Raw genomic sequence first — 19,879 nt, 5'->3', positions numbered from 1 at the left:
CCTAACCATCTGGTTCTCTTTGTTTGCAGCGGTAAGCAAGTCCATCTCCACAGTGAGGAGGGCCCAATCGCATGGATAGTTGGGATAGATGATTATGGATTCCTTCAAGTTCATGAAGAAGGCAAGGGTGTAGAGTCTGTGCACCCAGACGGCAACTCTTTTGACATGCTGAGAAACCTCATAGTCCCAAAGCATTAATAGTCCTCAGAGCTCAAAGTGCAAAGGGAGACTCTTCAGTGTTTGACACCAAACAGCTAAACTTGCTTAAAGGTGGGAAGGGTAGTTGATAGCTTGATTATTTTTTTTTTCCTTCTGATTTTCTGATATATTTGTACTTTGATGTGGATAACTTCAAGGTTGCTGAAGGCCTTTATTCTTTCATATTAACATTAAAACACATTATGTTGCCATTCTTTGTAAGCATCTGTTCTTTAGAAGAGGCCCGATTGCAAAGGAATACTTGGCAGTGAACAGAACTTTCTCTTCATTTACACTGTATTTGAGAAACTGAAGTGGCTAAATATTTCCTTTTTGTGTCTCTGTGTTTTTACACAGAATCACAGTATTGTCTAGGTTGGAAAAGACCTTGAAGATCATCTAGTCCAACCATGAACCTAACGGTTTTATTGTACTTTAGCACAGTGCAGTACGATATTTACATTTTTACTATGGGTTTTTTTAACTAAATTCTGGTTAATGCATTGTCTGCAGTGGAAACAGCTGGAAGAGCTCATCATACATTTCTGAATTACTGGGATTACCGCTGTGTTTAAATTTGGGTCTAAGTGTAGAGCCTTGCTGATTTCATTCTCCTCCATGTGGCCCTGTACAACTGTGCTTTGGTCTCAGGTCTGCAACTCCCTCATGGCTGCCTTGAGTTTTAGGAGAGTTTTCCATCAGCACTTAAGAACTGTGGTTGGTCATCCAAATTATTTGTACTCTACTCTTCTTAGTCAATTGAATCTGAGTAAATCATCTCGTATTTCCTTTGAGTCATGGTCTTCCAAGAGGCTCTAGCCCCCATAAGAATAGCCCACTGGAGTAGCGTATCACCTCGTTGCAGTCTTCTTATCCAAGTTATTGGAGAATCCCATGTCAGGAGAGGAAAGTCCTAAGTAGTTTAGAATTTAACAGTAATTCTGTTGTAATAGCAATGAAGTTAAGCAATGAATTAGAGAAAATGCCCAGCTCTTAAAATTCCTGCCATAAACAACTACTACAGTGTAAAAGACAAAGCATGCAGTTAGCCTGTGTCCAAATTCTCCTCCATTGTTTCTGTTATCACTCCCTTTCTCAAAGCAGGGCATCTGGTTTGCCACTAATCATTAAAAGTGAGAGGTTTAACATATACTGACCTGAAAGTAGCCGCTTTGGGGGCTGGCGGCACAGTGCCAGGTTAGGTGTAACAGCTTGGTCATGATTGGAAAACATCATGAAAGAGGTACGTGGGAGCTTCCGTGCGATGGCAGCTTGTCGGGTTTTTCTCCCGGGCAAGGCGAATTTGCACCACGAGGCTGGGCCACCACAGCACTTCAAACAGTTCTCTGCAGATGAAAAGTCTGTCATAGGTGCAATGTGGCCAGCTTCATTTCCTCAAGTAGGCAGCACTGCTTATTACATTACCTTGTCCCTACTGAAGGTGGATAAGGCAAATTGGTTTCCACAAAGGACTTCTGTCTACTAGCCAGAAATGGGGTTTTTAGGTTAAAGTTCACCTCATAAACAATCTGAACATGTTAGTAGATTGTTTCAGTTACAAAGCCAAGAACTCTTAAAACAAGGAAACTAGTCTGTAATGGTAATTTAGAGTAATCCTCACATATTAGGGTTTAGGTGGTTTGGCACCAAGTGCTAGAAATTAAGTTGTCCCTATTACATTTAGGATTTTATGCTCCATATCACAGTAGATTTGTCTGTGTGCCTGGTTGTCCGTACCCTGCTGTTTTTTTTTCCCCCATGAGTCGCATCATATGAAACTGCACATCAGTATTTCATAGAACTGTGTAGTGGAGTGAGGACAGCTGTTAATTGGCTTAGTTAAGGTGATACACATGAACACCAGGTTTTGCTTTTTCCCACCAGATGCTTTCAAAACTACTTTGGGCTCTTAATTTTTGGCAACTACCTTTATTGCAGAATCAAATGTTGATGGATATTATAATCAAATGAAACTTGAGTCTCAGTTAACAAAGTTTAAATAAAAAGAAGAAACCATTTATATATGCATGTATAAACAAAAGTATGTGTGTGTGCATATGCACATTCACATCTTCCTTGTGCATCTTCACTTCTTTTCTACCTTCTCCTTCAAGCAGCTTATGAGCAACATGTGCTGCTGCAGCTCAGCTGTGGAAAGCGTAGCTCTGGTACTGTTTTTCCAACCACAGAGTTTTACAAAACTTGAGATCTGTACATCAAGCTGATAATTGTAGCTAAAACACTGTCTCTGCGGGGTGTGCCTATAGGAAGCACCTTTTATTTGGCTCATATTGCGGTTAGACTGATGAGTGCCTGTAGATTTCTTTTAATGACCAGGTCATGCATCAGGTTTTGACTTGAATTACTTCCTTAAAACATGCTCTCCCTTCGCTAGGGCCAAGTACTGTAAAGGAATGATAACGCATGTTCCTGTGTGAAGGGCAGACTGGACCTGCAGACCTTCACTCAGCTACGCAACCACAGTGTCTGGGCAGCAGGCAGATGGAATTTTTAATAGTAAAATGCTGCAACATTTCCTGGCTGCTATTGTTCCTTTTGGATTTCTTCATAGCCTTCTTAATGAAAAGCTTGTTCTGTTCTGACTTTGAGTTGTAAGATTATCCTAAAAATTTTTGCATTGGAAAGAAACTTAGTGCTGAATTTCCTTTCTGCAGATGAGAACTAACCACGTGTGGGTGTGCCGGAGTGTAGGTGGGGGCCGTGGGAATGTACTGCTTTGCCTCTACTTTTTAGGGGCCTATTCTGTGTGTATAAACTACCTGTTGTCTTGAGGAAACAGCCTTGAGTTGGGTGAAGCGTTTTGTTACACACCCAACTTTTCCTTCAGAAGAACCAAAGAACAGCACAAAGAAAATTGTGGTTGTATAGTGAGCAGCTGCGTAAGGTCCTTCTGACTCGCAGCTGGTCCTGCCAAGGCAGCCAGTGACCCTTCCTGTACCACACTTGCCTGAGGGCAGGTGGGGGACACAGCCAGTAGTCTTACTCTTTTTATGCCAAACTTGGCACACCCAGAAAGCCACAACAGTTTCGTATGAAAATCATTGTTATTGTTCTTGGTGTAGGAGACAAGCGTGGTGTAGAGTGTCTCTGGACATAGGTACGGAGAGAATCAGACAATTCCAGGTCCAGAAGCAATGCAGTGAAAATGTTTCATTTCATTCAACTGTCCCGATTAGTAAAACACCTCTTTCACTGTGAGTCATATCTTAAAGTATTTTCTTGATGAAGTGCTTTCAAAAAACATTTATTATGGTGTCCGTATTTCTGTGACTTCATTTTTTTCCTCCTGGACTCTGCTATAACATTTCTCATTACACATTGTGAAAATATTTGTGGAGATTGTTTATTGATAGGAAAAATTCTGCCGAGCGGGCCGGGTGTGCTGGCACGTGTCTGTGTTCAGAAAGAGTAGGCGGGTTGTGTCCAGTCAGCACCAATGCTGCTTCCAAAGATGTGAAAAAGTAATAATGTACTTAACGTTTAAGAGTGCAAGCAGTACATCTTACTTCTAGTAAAAGGTTTTATAAGACTTCAGAACATTTTTTTTAAATATATCCAACAAATATAATCTTCTTCAAGGGCTATTATCTAGAAATAATATTTAAGCATTTAATCCTTTGTGCTGCTGCTTTGTCGTACAACATTTTTTTTATTTCTTTGCTGCAAGACATCAGCAGTCTAAAAATTCACTCCCTGCAACTACATTGGAATATACAGTAGATATATTTTTTTTTAAGAATGAAGTTCAGCTTAACATCTGTCATGAAAACGATTTGTGCTATAAAGAGCTGGTTCCTGGGGGTAACTGGTTGATAAAAGCATTTGGATGCATAAGTTACTGCCGTGATGCACCGCGCTGATCAGACACCAAAGAAATTAAATCTGGACTGAGGAAAGAACAGAGGTCAGAAAATGCTGGCATGCCACAGGCTGCGGTCACGTCACACACAGCTGGGTAAAAAGAACTGCAGGGAAGAATTGTGAACTGATGTCGTGTTTGAGCATCTTGCATTAGCGCGTTTCATTAGTGATTCTGTGTTATTTTCAGTTCTCTGAAGAGTCTTCATTTAAAATGCGGTGTGGCTAAAACAGAATAAATAAAACAAAAATCCTTGTATTTTATAGTTCATTAACTGTCAAATATAGTACATACTACAGCTGAAATAAATTTTCAGATATGCAACCTTATTCTTTGTGAAACCCTGTCTTTTGTAGTAAAAAAGAAATCCAACTCATTTTTCCTTTGGCTACAGGATTTTATTAACTTTTTAACAGTTTTGTTTTACATAATAAATAAGCAAAAATGCTTTACATTTTTAGGGAATACATATATAATTCTGAGCATTAATAGGTTGTTTGGTTTGCGTGCTTTTTTCACCTACATTTGCCAAATAGCTTTTATCTGCATCATATAAAAAAAAGCAAAATCTAATCTCAGGAAAAAATGGAATAATGAAATTTTCTCTGTGGTGTTTTTGAAGTATAACTGAAATGTTGAAAAAAACACGGTGTCCTGTTTTGTGATTTTTAGAGAAACACTAGTCATTGGACAGGTTTCCCATTCAATTGCACTTTCTCAGTGATATATTCTCTGATTTTACATCTGTTGTCCACTGTGCTCAATTTCATTAAATTACTTTAATACCATTTTTCAGATTCCAGGGCTACTGCGACCTGGAGAGAAGTCTGTTCCCTTGTCACCTTATTTACACTGTGGTGTTTCCAGTAAGAGGATAAAAACTTTGAGGTCTCAGTGTGGGATTAACATTTCAAACGTTACATTTTGGTAGAATATTCCCTCTCTCCCTCTCTTTCTCTCTCTCATTCTCTGTATCGTTTACTTGCCAGGTCTCAACTCCCCTAAGAGTTGAAATCCTATCAAGTTAACATGACAAAGGTATCTATAGCGGCTCAAACAGGTACGGTAGAGAGAAATGAGGTTATTTTTCATAATATATTCCAATTCACACTCCACTTCCGTGACATGATTTTTTCCAATTATTAAAAAACATTGCCACTGTCAGTGGCTGTGCCGCATTCTGCAGTACGCGTGTACTAGGAACATCTGTAGTTTAACGGACTAAAAGTCCATTATTTTTCTCTCAGTGTAATTTACTCATGTTCCAGATGTGAACATGCAATTGCTGTTTCTGTTTTGGAATGGCAGGAAAAATGTTTCACACGTTTGCTTTTTTAATCACAGGTCTTTTCTGAAACCTACCTTCTATTATCATATGTGAATGCATAATTGATTCATTATTGCCTAACAGGGAAAGTTCATGTACCTGAATATCACATACTGTAAAACATCTGTGGGAAAATGATGGAACACCTCCTCTGCTCAGGCTCATTGCATAAAGCCTGGAAGTGTGAATAACAGGGTAGACGCTGGAAAAATATTTTGTGGTATTTTACTGAAAAATATCAATGGCTTTTTTTTTAACCAGAGCCTAATTTGTACGTTCCTGAAAACATGTTTTTACAGTGAAAAGTACTTACAAGAACAGAAAAATACACCAGACTGACTTTGAGTGCAGCAGTGCCACTAATGAGGTATAAAGGGTGGTATGAGCGTTGTGCGTCAGGTTTCTTTTTAATGATGCAAACAGTGAAGTTACTCCTTTATAGGCCATAGTTTGAATTTAACGAAATTAACATACAAGTCTTGGCATAATTGTATCTTTTAAAGAGTTGGGCCCGTTAATTAGTAATGCTGTCTCTTTGTGAAGGCTTTTAACCAGAGCCAACTTGTGTCTCATCACTTCAATTTATAAAGTCAGAATGACAGTAACATTCCCTCATGACATTTCTGTGGACTTGCTGGCTGCTCGAGCGTTAGACCAACCAGGGAGCACAGTCATACTGAGTGAGTGAATATGATGGTTTGGTTCTGCTGGGGTTTTTTAAGTCAGTATTCTGGTAATAATGAGATTCTAGCAAATGAAAAGGTCAGACAACCATGAGCTTCCAAGTGTACGTCAATTTAACTTCATCATAAAGCCTTCTCTGTTACCCTTTTAATAAGAAGCAATAAAAATACTGAAAATTGTTTTCAATCATATGTTTTAAAAGTATTTCTGTGTACTCAGAGCAATAAATATTCATACATACAAGGAAGTGACTGAATATTATTGCTGCATATAAAAGATGGAAAACACATAATTTTTAAAAGTGTGTATTTTGTTACATTTTTATCTGACAAGGTGCAATCCATGAGCAAGTGTTTTTCAATATTGCACAAGCCAGGTAAGCATTTCCTTCAGCAAAGGTCTCTTTAGAGAGACTGATAGAGAAAATTTTTAAAGTGTAAATTAGCCACAAATTAGGCAAAGAAATATAGCTACGTATAGCTGACTCAGATCCTGTTGGTATTTACAGCTGTTATTTAGGGAGTCATTTGTTGTTTTATCAAGAGCGCACAATGTTTGGGGAAGTGGTTGAAAAGCAAAGTGGACTGACTGTTGTCAATTAAACACACACAGATCTGGGCATCTCCTCATTTGTAAACTTTACAAAGAAGTAAAAAAAGGATGGGAAATCTGTTCCTAATAGGCTGGACAAAAGGTAAATGTGTACTGTATGCTTTTCGCTTGCTACAGTTGATCAGCCCAAACTGAGATGTGTGCAAAGCAATCCGTTCCAAACCCTGGTGTACTTAAACTCTGCTTTACTTCAAATGCAACTTTGGGTTTTGTGGTTGTGCAATGACTTTCGACTTTCCATACTCAGGTTGTCCACTGACATTATTTGTGAAGTGCATGAATGAGTCAAATATTAATCTTACCTTTGTGTTGACAATGAGATTTATGCTTAAGGAAGTTCAGTGTGTTAAAAGCTGAACCTTTCAAACTTCAGAAGTCTACTGGTAAGTTTAAAATAAAGCATAAATGTTCATTATTCCCTTGACTATAAAGAAAATATTTCTGGTGCTATTATTAAGATGTATTTTTGACTAGCTGGTTTGAAAATCTGCACAGCATTCTCCCAGAATACTTGGTGAAACACACGTTTTATAAGTTTCTTTTTCTTATTACAGCCTTTTATGGGGTATAGTCTGCAGTCCCTGCTACATGATTTGTCCCAATTTGCCATGACAAGACCTGTAACCCTTTAATACATATCTTTGTATGTATTAATTTGTCAGATCGTTCCTTGTCAAGATAAATGGTGGTGGTAACCATCCAAGAACACTGAAATCTATGTTAAATAAATCAAATTTAGATTTGATTTATTTAGTTTTAAAACTTTTAGATAATTAATAAATAAGCTTTTCCGAAACTGAGTTCTGCTTAGTTAGTACAGCTGTTATTACGGATACTAAAAATCACCACTTTTAAAACAAAGTTAATTTGTCAGGGTGTTTAACATGTGGGCGGAGAGCTGATGTAAGGTTTCACACAGTTTGTCAAACGTACCTAAACTAGAGTGCATAGTTTATGATAATGATAAAAAAATCTTGAATGTATTTTGAGAAGGAGGGGTTAAGGAAAAAAAATGTTCTTCATATAAATCTCTGCATATAACTCCTATCATTTAATGTTGTTGCACACTATAAAATAACAAAAATAAGATCTGTAACATGTCTTCTCACTGGCACCAGAGCTTAATCTGTGACAACGAAGCACGGAAGCTAGATGTAGGGTTTTTTCCTGACCTTGAAGGTCCTGTTACATGTGGCTTGCCAGGAACACATGAGTCTGTCCCTCATTGACCTTCAGCTATGCTCAGTAAATGTAACCATGTTTTCTCATGCTTTTTGCAAATCATTACAGTTTAGCTTCTTAATTAAATGTAAATACTCCTCTATTAACGTCACCTTCCATTGGCTATTATTACAGAAGTTCCAATATAATGGGGGAGTGCAGATTCCTTGTGTGTTTCTGGAGAAGAAGCTGAGGAGGGGCTTTGGGTTTTGTAAATAAAGGTATTTACTTCCTCAGAATTATATCCGTAGTTTTCTCCTACATGTCCTGTCGCTGTACACGATGAAGTTTGAAAGGTACCGTGTTTGGCTAAAACATGGTGATAATTTAGAAGCACAAATGGAACTTGTCCGGAGGGTCTCACATCCATCACACGTTCACTTTCAGAGTCGTGATCAAGCTTTACAGCCATTCTTTCATCGCTGTCCAGTTCATCTAGATTTGTAGCATAGTGACTAATATGCCCATATTTGGGTTCTTTCATGGAAATCCTTCTTGTTTGCTCATATACTGAGGGCATTGGCAGGAGATGACTTAATTGTCCTATAGTTTTAGACTGGAAACATTCTGATTTTGGCAGCAAGGAGTTAGTTATTGAGTTTGAAAAAGAACTTTCATTAATACTGATTTTTTCTTGTAGGTCTCTGTTAAAAGCTAACTTGTTTTCTTCTTTAATGAGTTGGTGAGGTGGCTGAATCCTGGTTTCTATTTTGTTGGGTTTCGTGATGCCAGAATCATAAATCTCTTCTTTGTATCTGCTGCCTGGCATGGGTGCTGTGCAGCTTGTAAAGTTGTCAGATAGAGCATCTTGGCTGTATCTTCTGTTTGATATGGGCACTTGCAGGAAAGAGAAAATATGTTAATTACTGACAATGAGCTCATATAATAGACTAACACTTTTTATGATGGAACTCATATACGCATTTGTCTTGGGCCAGATCCGAGTCCCAGTGAAGACACTGGAGACATTCCCATTTTCCTCAGTGGCTTTGGATAAGTCTCTTTAAGACAGTGCTGAAGAGTAAAAACAAACCAACCCGTTCAGAAGGGCAAACAGCACTGAACAATTCTGAAAAGGTTTTTGATGTGAAATGCCCATTTGTTTGACTGGATAATTATCAATCAATCATTACTGATGTAGTTAAATTGGGGGAAATTAAACCAAAGAAATATTTGGAAATGTGACCTGCTATCAAAAACATTGACCTTAAGTTAGATCTTTTCAGAGATTTATCAAATTATTTACCAAAGGATGGGTAATATTTATTACTTATCAATGATTCAGTGATTAGAATAAAACAGAATTTATTCTTTGTGTCACTGTGGAAATGTATTTGACACTCGCCACTGTAAGGAAAGAAGAGACTGTGTAGTATTATATACTGACATGTCAGTATGTAATTTGTGATACCTACTTGTGATATATGTAATATCTAGATTGTCTCATGTTAAAGGCTTTCCTTTTTCTCTTTGAAAAACTAGCACCAGATATTAAAAACATCTATTGAAAAGCAACAAATACTTCTTGAGTAATGCTATATCTCTGCTTTTAAGGTACTATCATGTAATAAAGCTGTATGTATAATTCACAACACATACTGAGAATGTTTGTTTGAATGCAGGAGTACTAAGCTGGGTTGTGCATGGAAGATCAGAAGCTCAGTTCTTAAATTTTCAAGAGATTATGAACTAGGATTTCTATTCAGGCTTTTCCTCTAAAACACATTGAATAATCTTAGTTTTCTCTTAAGTTTCTGCATGGTAGCTGAACCCTTAAACAATATGAATTGTTTTTATCATTTTCTGCTCTGCTTGCTCAGCTTTTCCTTTGTGTGCAAATGGTAGGATGAAAAGCCAGTATTGGCTAAAATGAGATGAGTGCTAATTTTTTTGCACTGTCTTGTATGAACAGTTCGACAGTTACACTGTTCCTCCAAGGCATATTTGAAAAGTTTTATGTTAAAGGTTAAATGAGGCACTTAGCAAATTTCTCAAATTAAGCCTAAACTCTGTTTGGTGTTATGCTCACTGCAAGCCCTGGACACCAAAGTGCCTTTTGTAAAAGGGATTTTCTGTTCTTCTGAAAACTTTATTCAACATGTTCAAAGTTTTGGAGTTCCCCTGTAGTGGTTGCTGGTGTAACTGTACCCACTAATAATTAAATATTCCCTGTGCTATAGTAGACTGGTAAAGCCTTCATGTATAACAGAGGAAGCAGAAATAGCTCAATTGTACCTTTTTTTATATGCAGAACTTCATTAATTTCAGAGGGAGTTGCACCACATAATTAACACCAGAATTTAAACTGGAATCTGGATCCAATTTCTTCTTGATCAACCCACCACCCTCCTAGAAACAACAACCTTTCAAGTTAGTCTTTTTAATTTCCAGGTATATATTTTGTACCAAGAAGTATTTGCAGTCCTAAGTAAAATAAATTCTCATCAGCTGTTGAAAAATGGCCTTCTTAGATCACAAATCAAAATGGGGATTCAGCCATTTTGATTTGATACTTGGAAAATTTACCAGTGTAGTTATACTACTATAATTTTAGCTCCGTGTTTGGCATTCTTACTGTGAAATAAGTATACATGCTAAGAGCTATTGACACATAACTAATATGGTTTAACTAATCTGGTGTACTGCTTTTAGTGTTTTTCCCACTTGAAACATCCATGGGAGTGATGAGTTTGTGCTCTTACTGCAGCATGGAGTATTGTTACTTCATGACTCTCCTCTAGTCTCTGACAAAAGATTGTCGGTTTCCATTTTTAGAGCCCACACTGGTAAGAAGCTGAAGCATCATGGCGACCAGTTGCCCCCTGCCTTGTTATCTTTATTTCTGTAATCTGAAATTGTGCTGGGCTGGTGGCTTTCTTCTTGGTACCAAGAAGTAATTTGCATACTTGGGAGATTTACAGGACATCCGTTTTGTTATATGCTGTTTCTCAAACATAGGTTTCGTCTCTTTTGCTGAGGAAGAAGGTAAGCATCTGGTTAATTGTTTGCAGGCTTCCATTAAAGTTGTCAGCACATTCATGGAGTTAGACCAGAGAGTTAAGCAAGTCGAGTCTGCAGTGCAACAGAGCACAGTTGGTTTTGTCCGCTCACATTCAGAAAGTTACTGGAGCTTAAATCTGCTTTTGTCTTCCTTTGCAGACAAAAACACAAGGATGCCCTGGGACAGACTCCTCCTGGGGAGTTTTTCATACAGAAGTTAATAGAAAGCTGACCAGCTGCTTTGTACTGCTGTAGAAGGGCAGCACCCCAGTATTGCTTCCACCCATGTGACGTGTGGGCAGTTGCCAGCATACCTGCCTCAGCAGGTGCACGGGCACCCCATGCGTTCTGCACTGTTCCAGCCCTGAAAACGCTTTACAGTCGTTGAAGACAGTGCATTAGTTTGGGGTGCTTTCCAGACCACTCTTCTGCCAGAGCAACTCAGCTATGCCAAGTGAGGTAGATACACTGCACACCCAAGCTTTATATCATACCAGAGGGACAGCAGCTTTCTAGGAGGCCCATTCATGATTACTTATACCACCTCCATTCACAGCAGCCTACAACTGCAGCAGTCAACTCAGTCCTTCAGGCATCATGTCTCGTAATTCTTGCAAAGTAGCTCTGCTTTCCCACTGGTGCACGGGGTGCAGCTTGGGCAAGTGGAGGGAAAACCTAGAGATAAGAGCCCCATCACCTGGCAGGCTGCTCAGATTTCAGCATCCAACCATCCGAGTGGGAACAGGAAGGCTACTCAAGCAGGTAGTGGTCTTTGTTTAACACATTATGTCTATTCATAGTTACAGTATACTAGAGCGACCTTTCCCCTGTCAAACATAGTGCCGCAGCAAGGAGCATTCCCTCCTCACCTTTAAATAATGCAGTCAAAGATCAAATGGTGCTCAGCTGGGCAAGATGCTTGCAGAGAAGGTATTTCGTTCACAAACATGCCTTTCTGTACCAAGATGTTAACAGATAGAGCTGTTCCTTTTTCTCCCATTGCCCATGTCTATTTCAGTAAAAATGAAAGAAAGGCATCCTGGAACCAGGTTAAAGCAAAGAAAGTTTGGTACTCAGCACTCATCTTCATGCAAAAGGTATGTAGGCCTTATTAGCAGAGTTTTGCATGCTGTCTGTAAAAAGCCTTGCCTATTTTTAGGACACAACTGAACCCCTCTTCATGCATGCTTTGTCTTGCACGTTTTTTTCTCAAGCTCTCTGATCTACGCTAATTTCAGAAGAGTGTACTCCTGACAGTTACTCTATGTTTTGAAAAGACAGTATGCCGCCACTTGAATGTTGACATGTAGCCCATGATACTTCAGTATGTTTCCTGATCCTTTGTACAAGAGGGCCTTCAGACTAAAGGATCAATTGCTCTGTCAATGAGTTTTGCTGAAGACCAATGAGCAGACCTGTACTGCTCAGGTCACATGCTCCTGTGTCACAAAGGTATGCTGATTTTCCTCCATGTCAAAAAAGGCAAAGACACAACAAGGTCTTAATACTTCCGTGCCCATGAAAAAGACATCTTTTAGATTAGCTCAATATCTGTGCTGTGTCCTGATCTGAACCCTGATTGCAAACAATCTGAGGCATTGGCTGATGTTGTAATTACTGTCTTCCCCGTTATTCTCCCTCCAAAAACAATAGTAAGGCAACATGATCTTCAAGCCCTCTTTGTCTCTAGTGGAACACACTTTTCACAGAAGATGTCATGTATTTGTTCCAGTAGTCCCTGGCTAAACCTGGGGAGTTGGTTTAGGGATGGAAGATAAACCAGAGCTTTTTCACAGATCTTCTTAGTATTCTCCATAATTTCCTGAGTTTTGGTGTGATTAATGGCACTAAGTACAGACTGGCCAACAGCATAACTTAAGGAGAAGCGGGTACTGTGGTACCCACAGTAGTAATGTATCCATTCAAGTGTACAAAGGAAACTTCCCTGACTCCAAATACGGTAGCCTTCTCTGAAGTGAGTTTCTTTTCTGCTGACTAGGTCAGCTGGAAAAAAGTGGAAGAAGCTTCAAACCCAGATTCTGAGGCGGCAGCATCTGATTGGCAGGCAGTTTTATCTGCTACGTGCTTTTCCAGAGCTTTGATGGCTTGGCATGATCATCTTAAAATCTCTGATCTCTCCAAAAGAAGCTATTTTCCATAGATAAAAATGTCTCTGGCCTACGGCATTTTTGGCAGATGTTTCTATGGATGTGATGTGGAATCGCCCTTCCATCCAACCCGGTTGCCAGATGTCATATTTGGCATTGCCTTTGGATTGAAGATAATGACGCTAAGCAGATCCTCTCTGCTTTGAAGCTTACTGGCTGTCAGTTTTTCAGTGAACTGCTGGAAAAAGCAGCAGTTGACAACGTAAGGAAGATCAGATGCCCCTTTCAATTCAAAGCAAAAAGCTGCTTGCTTCCAAAGTTTCAGATTTCTCTTCTGCCACCAGCCTCAGCAAAAGTACAAGAGGGCTAATTCTGCCTCAGGAGGAAACAAACTCTGGAACAATTAGCTACAAATCCTTTTTGCAGTGGAGGCTCCATTTTTCTTTCCCCTCTTTTAACACTGTGTGTGAACTCAATGATCTCTGACCAGGCCTGAATTTCACCATTTTCTTTTTTCCTTCCTAAATAGTACAATTATAAGTGCTTTTGTGGATAATTAATTGTACCAATTGTATCAAATGCTTAATAGCTAAACATCCATTAAAATACATCTGTACTCAAAAGACAACCATATTCCAATTTAAACAACAAAATCTTAAGCAGAAGTAGGACCAGAAGTAAGAACTGCTGGTATCACAGCTCCATTTTCCTGTTCATCAGGAAGTGGTGAAGGTATGCATGCATGATGAAATTGAAAAATACCAGCAGTTGCTTGCAGTTTTTTGTTGGGCTTTTTTCTGTTTTAACATATTTAACAGTATTCCTGTGGAATCCTTCTGACTTAATATATTTACTTGGAGTTATCTGCCCATATCAACCGACTGATGGTAAATTGCTTGTCTGCTGCTATGCTCATTGGGCTTTGTTGGCAAATGTTATGGCCACAATCAATTTTACAGACTGTTTTCTGAACAGACTGTTCTTTCCACATCCACTCTCAATGTATCTGATGGCACCCTCTGACCAGCAAGGGGTGGATCTATTTTCTCGATCAGTCTGACGGCATCTGTTAGTCTGGAAGCAGAGAAGAAAAGCTGGGCTGACTTCTGTATGCCTAAAACAGCTTTGTTCCTGCAGACTTACTGGGGATCTGCAGGGTATACTTCAATCTTTATACTTATCCTCAAAAGATCTAGCTTTTTTTTTTATTTATTTTCCACAAAGATACAGCATCTTTAGGAAGGACAAAACCATTTCTTATTTTTGGTCTAAGGCTACTTCTTTCACACCCCGTTCACAACAGTAACAAAAGGAAGCCAGCACATTAGAGGAGCATGAACTCAGAAAAAGCATTTAACCTGCACTAAGCTGTAAGAAGTGCTTCAGTCTTGCTCATTTTCAACCTAAACATAGAACAGTAAAATAAGATGCTACAGTCAGCTGGGTGAGGTCAATCAGCTGGGTGAGGTCAAATGGGCCTGTGAAGGACAAAACCCTGGGCAGAAGTTATTTACTCCTCTGTGGGAGACGCATTTGATGTCTGATACCGTCTTCTGCCTGATATAGCAAGCGCAGCTTTTAACATCTGCAGATACTCCCTTCAGATCTAGATTATCTGATGTTAAGTCCCTGAATGAATAAATGCTTGTTTCTGGTATTCAAGAATCCTGAGCCTATCTTTTCTAGCTTTTTTTTATTTTTTTATTTTTCACTACTGCTTCCTCTGTCCCATTCTCAATGAAGCTAGAACAAAGGAATGTTTCCATCTAACTTTATAACAGTCTGTCAACCAGTCAGTCCTCATCAGTAATTTTTAACTGATCAAAATGTTATATGTAGATAGATATAACATATATGGGATCTAAGGATTAGAGTGTATCCTGAGCTTGTTTACATTTAGTTACTCTATGGTTTAGCATGGTTATTTCTTATAGATCGCCACCTCAGAGAAGTCAATGTCTTCAGTGCTTCCTTCAAAGTATTTGAGCTGACCATCTGTATAGAGAGATAATGCAGCTGATTGGGGAGGAGCACAGAAGACATTTTCAAATAAAGCAGAAGACGGTGCATTTCATTTACTCATTCACTGTAGTAACTGTAAGGTAAAGCCATTCAGAATGCCTTCATGCTTAGAAAGGACAACCTTCAATTTTTATGGAAACAGAGCATGTTTATTTTAATTTCTGTATGTGAGCTGAAGTACATCTGTTTCTTTCTGACTTCAGCAATTACTTACCTGAGCAACTGCACTAAATAACTCTGATAATGCAAAACATGAAGGTAAACTGTGCTAGTGTTAAAGGAGGTGGTATCTCTGCTCTGTTCTAAAAGTGATTCTGGTGAATACATTTTTGCAGCTGATGCTTTGATAATATTCCTAATCAAGTGTTGATGGTAATGGGAAGAGGGATGAACATGTAAATACTATAAACAGAATGGTTGTTAACACTTCATTGTTTCTTGTTTTCTGTATTTCCTAAACATCTCGTAATTCCTGTTTTCAAACTACAATTACAAATCTTTCCCAGACACCTTTGCTTTGTTTTTTTTCTTTTTTTTTTTAATGATACCCACCTTCATAACTCTGTGCAAGATTATGTCGAATGATGTTCACTGGCTGATCAGGAAGATTTTTGGAAGGTGACTGGCTGTTGGGTACCAAGGAGTTGGCATAATGCCACTGACATTCTCCATTTGTCTGCAGTGTACTCAAGAAAAATCGAGCCACTTCACAAGGTGCTCCTTGAGACTGCCCAAACTTTGAAGGCAGCATTTGCTTTTTGCTACTGAAGACATGAGAATCTACAGGGAAGTGTCCATAATGGTAAGAGAAAGGCAAGCTATATGACGGGGCATATAAAAGTTCACTGTTTTCTGAATGGAAGTTTTGTTCTTGAATGGTGGCAGCGTTCACTGCAGGGCTGGATCGCCAGTTCCCCACCTGGCTGCATTCCAGTTTGTCTGTTTGGAATGAGCTGTATTGCTGGGGAAAACAGGGGGAGAAAAGAAAAAAAAAAAAAAAAAAGGAAGGGAAGAGAGTTAAATGACTAACTTTTATATGAAACTGCATAACATATCATACAGGCACCCAGAGCTGGGCCTCCTTTAACTGCAATCTCACTGGCTAATGAGACTGGCTTACCAGTGCATTTAAAGCTCCCTGCCTTCATGATAACTTCACTTAACATGGGAACAAAGAACTGTTTTGTCATCCTAATGTTACAGGTTTATCTGATAATTTCGCCAGTTGGATTTTAGCTAGTAAGTGTAGAGAGTTGTAAATACTAGAGGGCAGAATTTTGTTGCAAAGCACTGGAAGTCACTGATAAATGGAGTAGCAGACCATGAATAGGATTTAGCATATGTTAGCATGTCAAGCTTTAGGAATGGCAGGAAGTCAAAATCTGTCCTTTGCATCAGCTTCTATCACAATGATTTTCTCTTCCTCCTTGCTCCTACCTTCCTCCCCAGATTCCAAATGCTTTTTGGGCTCTCACTGTTTTAAATGCAGTGTATGTGCTAGCTACATTCACTACTGTTTTAAGGCAATAGTAGCCCCTTCCAACAATATCTGTTGCGAAGTTTCAGAATGTCTCATGGTGGGTGTCAGTCTCACCAACCCCATTTTATGGACAATCTCCATAGTTTCCTTTCACACCTGGTCCTAGCCCACCCAGTGACAGTGAGATATATTCCAAATCCCACTCCAATGCTCTGTTTGCTAGGATTCATCCTTATAACACATTCTCCGGCACAGCAAACCACTAATACCAGTGTGACATTAAGAACCCTGCATATCAACAGTGAGTTAGATGAATTGTACACCGGTGCAAATTTTCATAACATAGTTATTCTTAGTACATGTTTTTCTTCTTTTTACCAAGAAAGCACATTGTTTTTTATAGTACTTTGTATACTCTGTATCCAGAACTTTTTGTGTTTGCATCACTCGCTGGAGTTGGTTTGAACTACTTATGCTGTCCACCCCCAGAACAAACAGGTCTAATTATGTTCCAGCCTACAAGGGAGTTCCTGCAGCAGAGCATACTATGGCCAGTTTTCTAGTAAGTTCAGTTCTGGATGATCTCTGTCCTCTCCCAAACAATCTACAACGACAGTTGGTAAGTAAATATTGCTGATAGAGTTACCTGTTGTGGGTAAGGTGTTGTTCTGAGTTTTGCCTTCATTTTATTACTTTTGGGTTTTACAATTTTTCTTGTTTCCTGTGAGGTAGATACTGAGTTTCTGCATGAAAATTGTGACTTAGAAATGGTAACCTGGTCCAGTGACAACTGAAGTTCCTTATACTCAATATCTCTGCAAAAGAACAGTCCAATAAATTACATTCTCCAACATACCGCACAAATCCAAAATAGCTCCTTTGAAAATACCTGCTAGCTTTCACAATGTTTTCATTTTCATTCTTCCAGGGTTTTCACTGAGTCTGCAGTGCAAGTCTGGGATGGCAGCAAGCAGTGATTCTCATGGTCTTGACCCCGTCCCCACACAAGTCTATCACAAACATTCCACTGGGAACCATGTTAACATCTTCGAACTAAGTGTCCTCACTCTGAACCTAAGCTGTGCCAACTTCTTCTCAGCCATCTGTGGCACCCTGCAGTTTGGAATCACAGCCATGTCAGCTGATAGAGACAGATCAATTCATCTCTCTCATCCTCAATCAGGACTTGGTCTCTGCCCTGGCTCTCACAATTATTCCCGAGGAAAGGAAAAGGAGTGATGTTCCCCTCCTGTCAGCGCAATGTGCTTGTAACTACACCACAGAAGCTGCAATGGTGTTTTTCTGACAGTCTCTAGACTCTCATTTCTGCTCTGTTCTGTTTAGCTTTATCTGCCCCACAGACAAGACAGATTTTTGTACAAAAGAGGCTAAAAAACAAATCAAGAACAGACTGTGCATCATATTTTGAATATTTTGAATAATTGATATAGTTCTGGAGATTAAATGGTCTCACCTGGTTTTGACAGTAGCAACAGTGGAGCATATTTTTGAAAGGATAACTAGAAAAAAACCCTTCTCTCAATTTCTATCTAGAACTCAGTTCCATCATTTTTTGATGGTGAATAACTTGGAAGTAAATTCAACTCATGAATATGCTGCTATATCCCTGGCACAGTGTCCTTCTTTTTACTCAAATCACTTGCCCCAGCTCATGGTTTGCAAGCAGGTTGCATGGCTCAGCCTTTACCTCATGCTGCTGCCTCTCACATCCATACAGGGATGAGGGCAGTGCTAGCCAGTGTGTCCAGGGCTGAGTACCTACTTCAAGTAGTTTAAAGAAACACCCTGTGGTTTCTCAACTCATACACTTTAACTCCCTGAAGGCAGGTATCACAACATTGTAATATGCAAACACACACAATCCTACCACACACGTCATGCAAACACATTTTACTTTCAAACCAGATAGGAAATGGACCAGTTTCGACCAAAGAAAAGAGCATGTAAGTCCCTGCTTTTTTACACTATTTAACACAAGGGATGCTCACTATCTCTTTTTTTTCCTTTTCCCTCACAGATAGTCTTTTCAGTCATGGTCTTTTTCACTATCACTTATCCCTCTTACTCAATATAGATTTCTGTCTCTCTCAGCTTTAGATGAAGATAGGAATTTTGCAACACCTTCATGACTTTGAACTAGAATTCATAAACTGCAGGTCAAAACCACTGTATGTTCACCAGCTCAGGGGGAGCTACTTGCCATTGTGAGAGTGTAGTTTTTCCCTCAGTATCCATGCAGCCCAAGACAAGTGAGGGAATCCTCGGTGATTCACCTGTCCCTGAAGAGTCCTGCTTCCTACCATGTCCCTGTCTCCCAAACTGACACTGTGACCTCTGCTGGGTAGCAGTAGCTTTCACTGTGTCTGGGCAGCCCCAGCACAGTTCTGATGCCAATTACAGGACTGGGGTCCAGGACTAACACAAATGCCTGCCAGTGGTATTACATTCAAACACATGGTGTACAAGGTAATCATCAGGAATAGCAGCTCTTTTTAGCTCAATGTGACTGAAAGAGGGAGGATATAAGAAAAGTGGCTGTAACATGCAAGCACAGAACAATACTGAAAAGACATAGCTAAAGCAAACTTAAAGGATTTAATTAGTAACGAATCAACTACTGATAACACACAAAATGAATCTATTGCTGATAACACGTAATGGTACAAAGTATTTTGACTTACGTAAGGACATAATTGACACTCACTATGCAGTGAGGCCGTGATGAACGGCTGTTATGCACAATAGTAGCGTAGCTCTGTACCCAAACCCAGCCTCCATGCTTGGACAGTAATCGATAGTACTTGGTTGTGACTTGGCCTTTCACCAACACTGTAAATACAATTTTAAAAAGCATTTCACATCACCTGGACTTGTGACCACTTCCTGGAGAGATTTGTTTGCAAGGAAGGGACTTTTCACCCTTCTTCCCCTCCCTTAGACCTCCTCCTCCTCCCACCAAACTTTAAATAGCTCACCTGAAAAGGTATCTGTCCTGCCCCTTTACATCATTTCACAAGGTCACGTTACTGTTTACAAATAGTATGTTGCAAACTATTAAGGTTTGTCTTCCTTCTTTTCCAGTTCACCCTGCTCTCTTATGCTTACACTCTGCAAAAGAACTTACCGTTTCTAATCTTCTAACTGAAAAATAAAAGTTTGAGGCATCAAAAATACTTTGAAGAGGACACAACTAGCTTGAACTTTTCCAATATATTCGGAAGCACTTTAGTCATTCATATCTTGACGGATTATTGCGTATTTCGCAATGTATTTTATGCTATGATGCTTTTTCCTCTGTAAACTCTACATTTTGAAGGTTGATTTAA

General features: G+C 39.3%; 2 protein-coding genes across 2 annotated transcripts in view; one reads left to right on the top strand and one right to left on the bottom strand.

Annotated features, from left to right (window-relative positions):
- Window positions 1-4,407, top strand: part of HLCS (holocarboxylase synthetase) — a 126,051-nt gene extending 121,644 nt beyond the window's left edge. Inside the window, exon 11 of the mRNA XM_074903644.1 lies at window positions 30-4,407. Within this exon, the coding sequence (XP_074759745.1) occupies window positions 30-198 (169 nt within the window). The 3' untranslated portion in view covers window positions 199-4,407. The remainder of the gene's footprint in view (window positions 1-29) is intronic.
- Window positions 4,408-8,031: 3,624 nt separating this feature from the next.
- The window catches only part of SIM2 (SIM bHLH transcription factor 2), a 57,891-nt gene continuing 46,043 nt past the window's right edge, over window positions 8,032-19,879 (bottom strand). The window contains exons 8-11 of the mRNA XM_074903651.1: window positions 19,235-19,382; window positions 17,179-17,347; window positions 15,605-16,013; window positions 8,032-8,759 (exon numbers count right to left, since the gene is read on the bottom strand). Of these exons, the coding sequence (XP_074759752.1) occupies window positions 8,032-8,759; window positions 15,605-16,013; window positions 17,179-17,347; window positions 19,235-19,382 (1,454 nt within the window). The remainder of the gene's footprint in view (window positions 8,760-15,604; window positions 16,014-17,178; window positions 17,348-19,234; window positions 19,383-19,879) is intronic.

Source organism: Athene noctua, chromosome 1 (assembly GCF_965140245.1).
Source record: "Athene noctua chromosome 1, bAthNoc1.hap1.1, whole genome shotgun sequence".
NCBI classification, from domain to species: domain Eukaryota; kingdom Metazoa; phylum Chordata; class Aves; order Strigiformes; family Strigidae; genus Athene; species Athene noctua.
The sequence above is the reverse complement of the archived record's forward strand: the minus strand, read 5'-3'. Positions and strand labels throughout refer to the sequence as shown.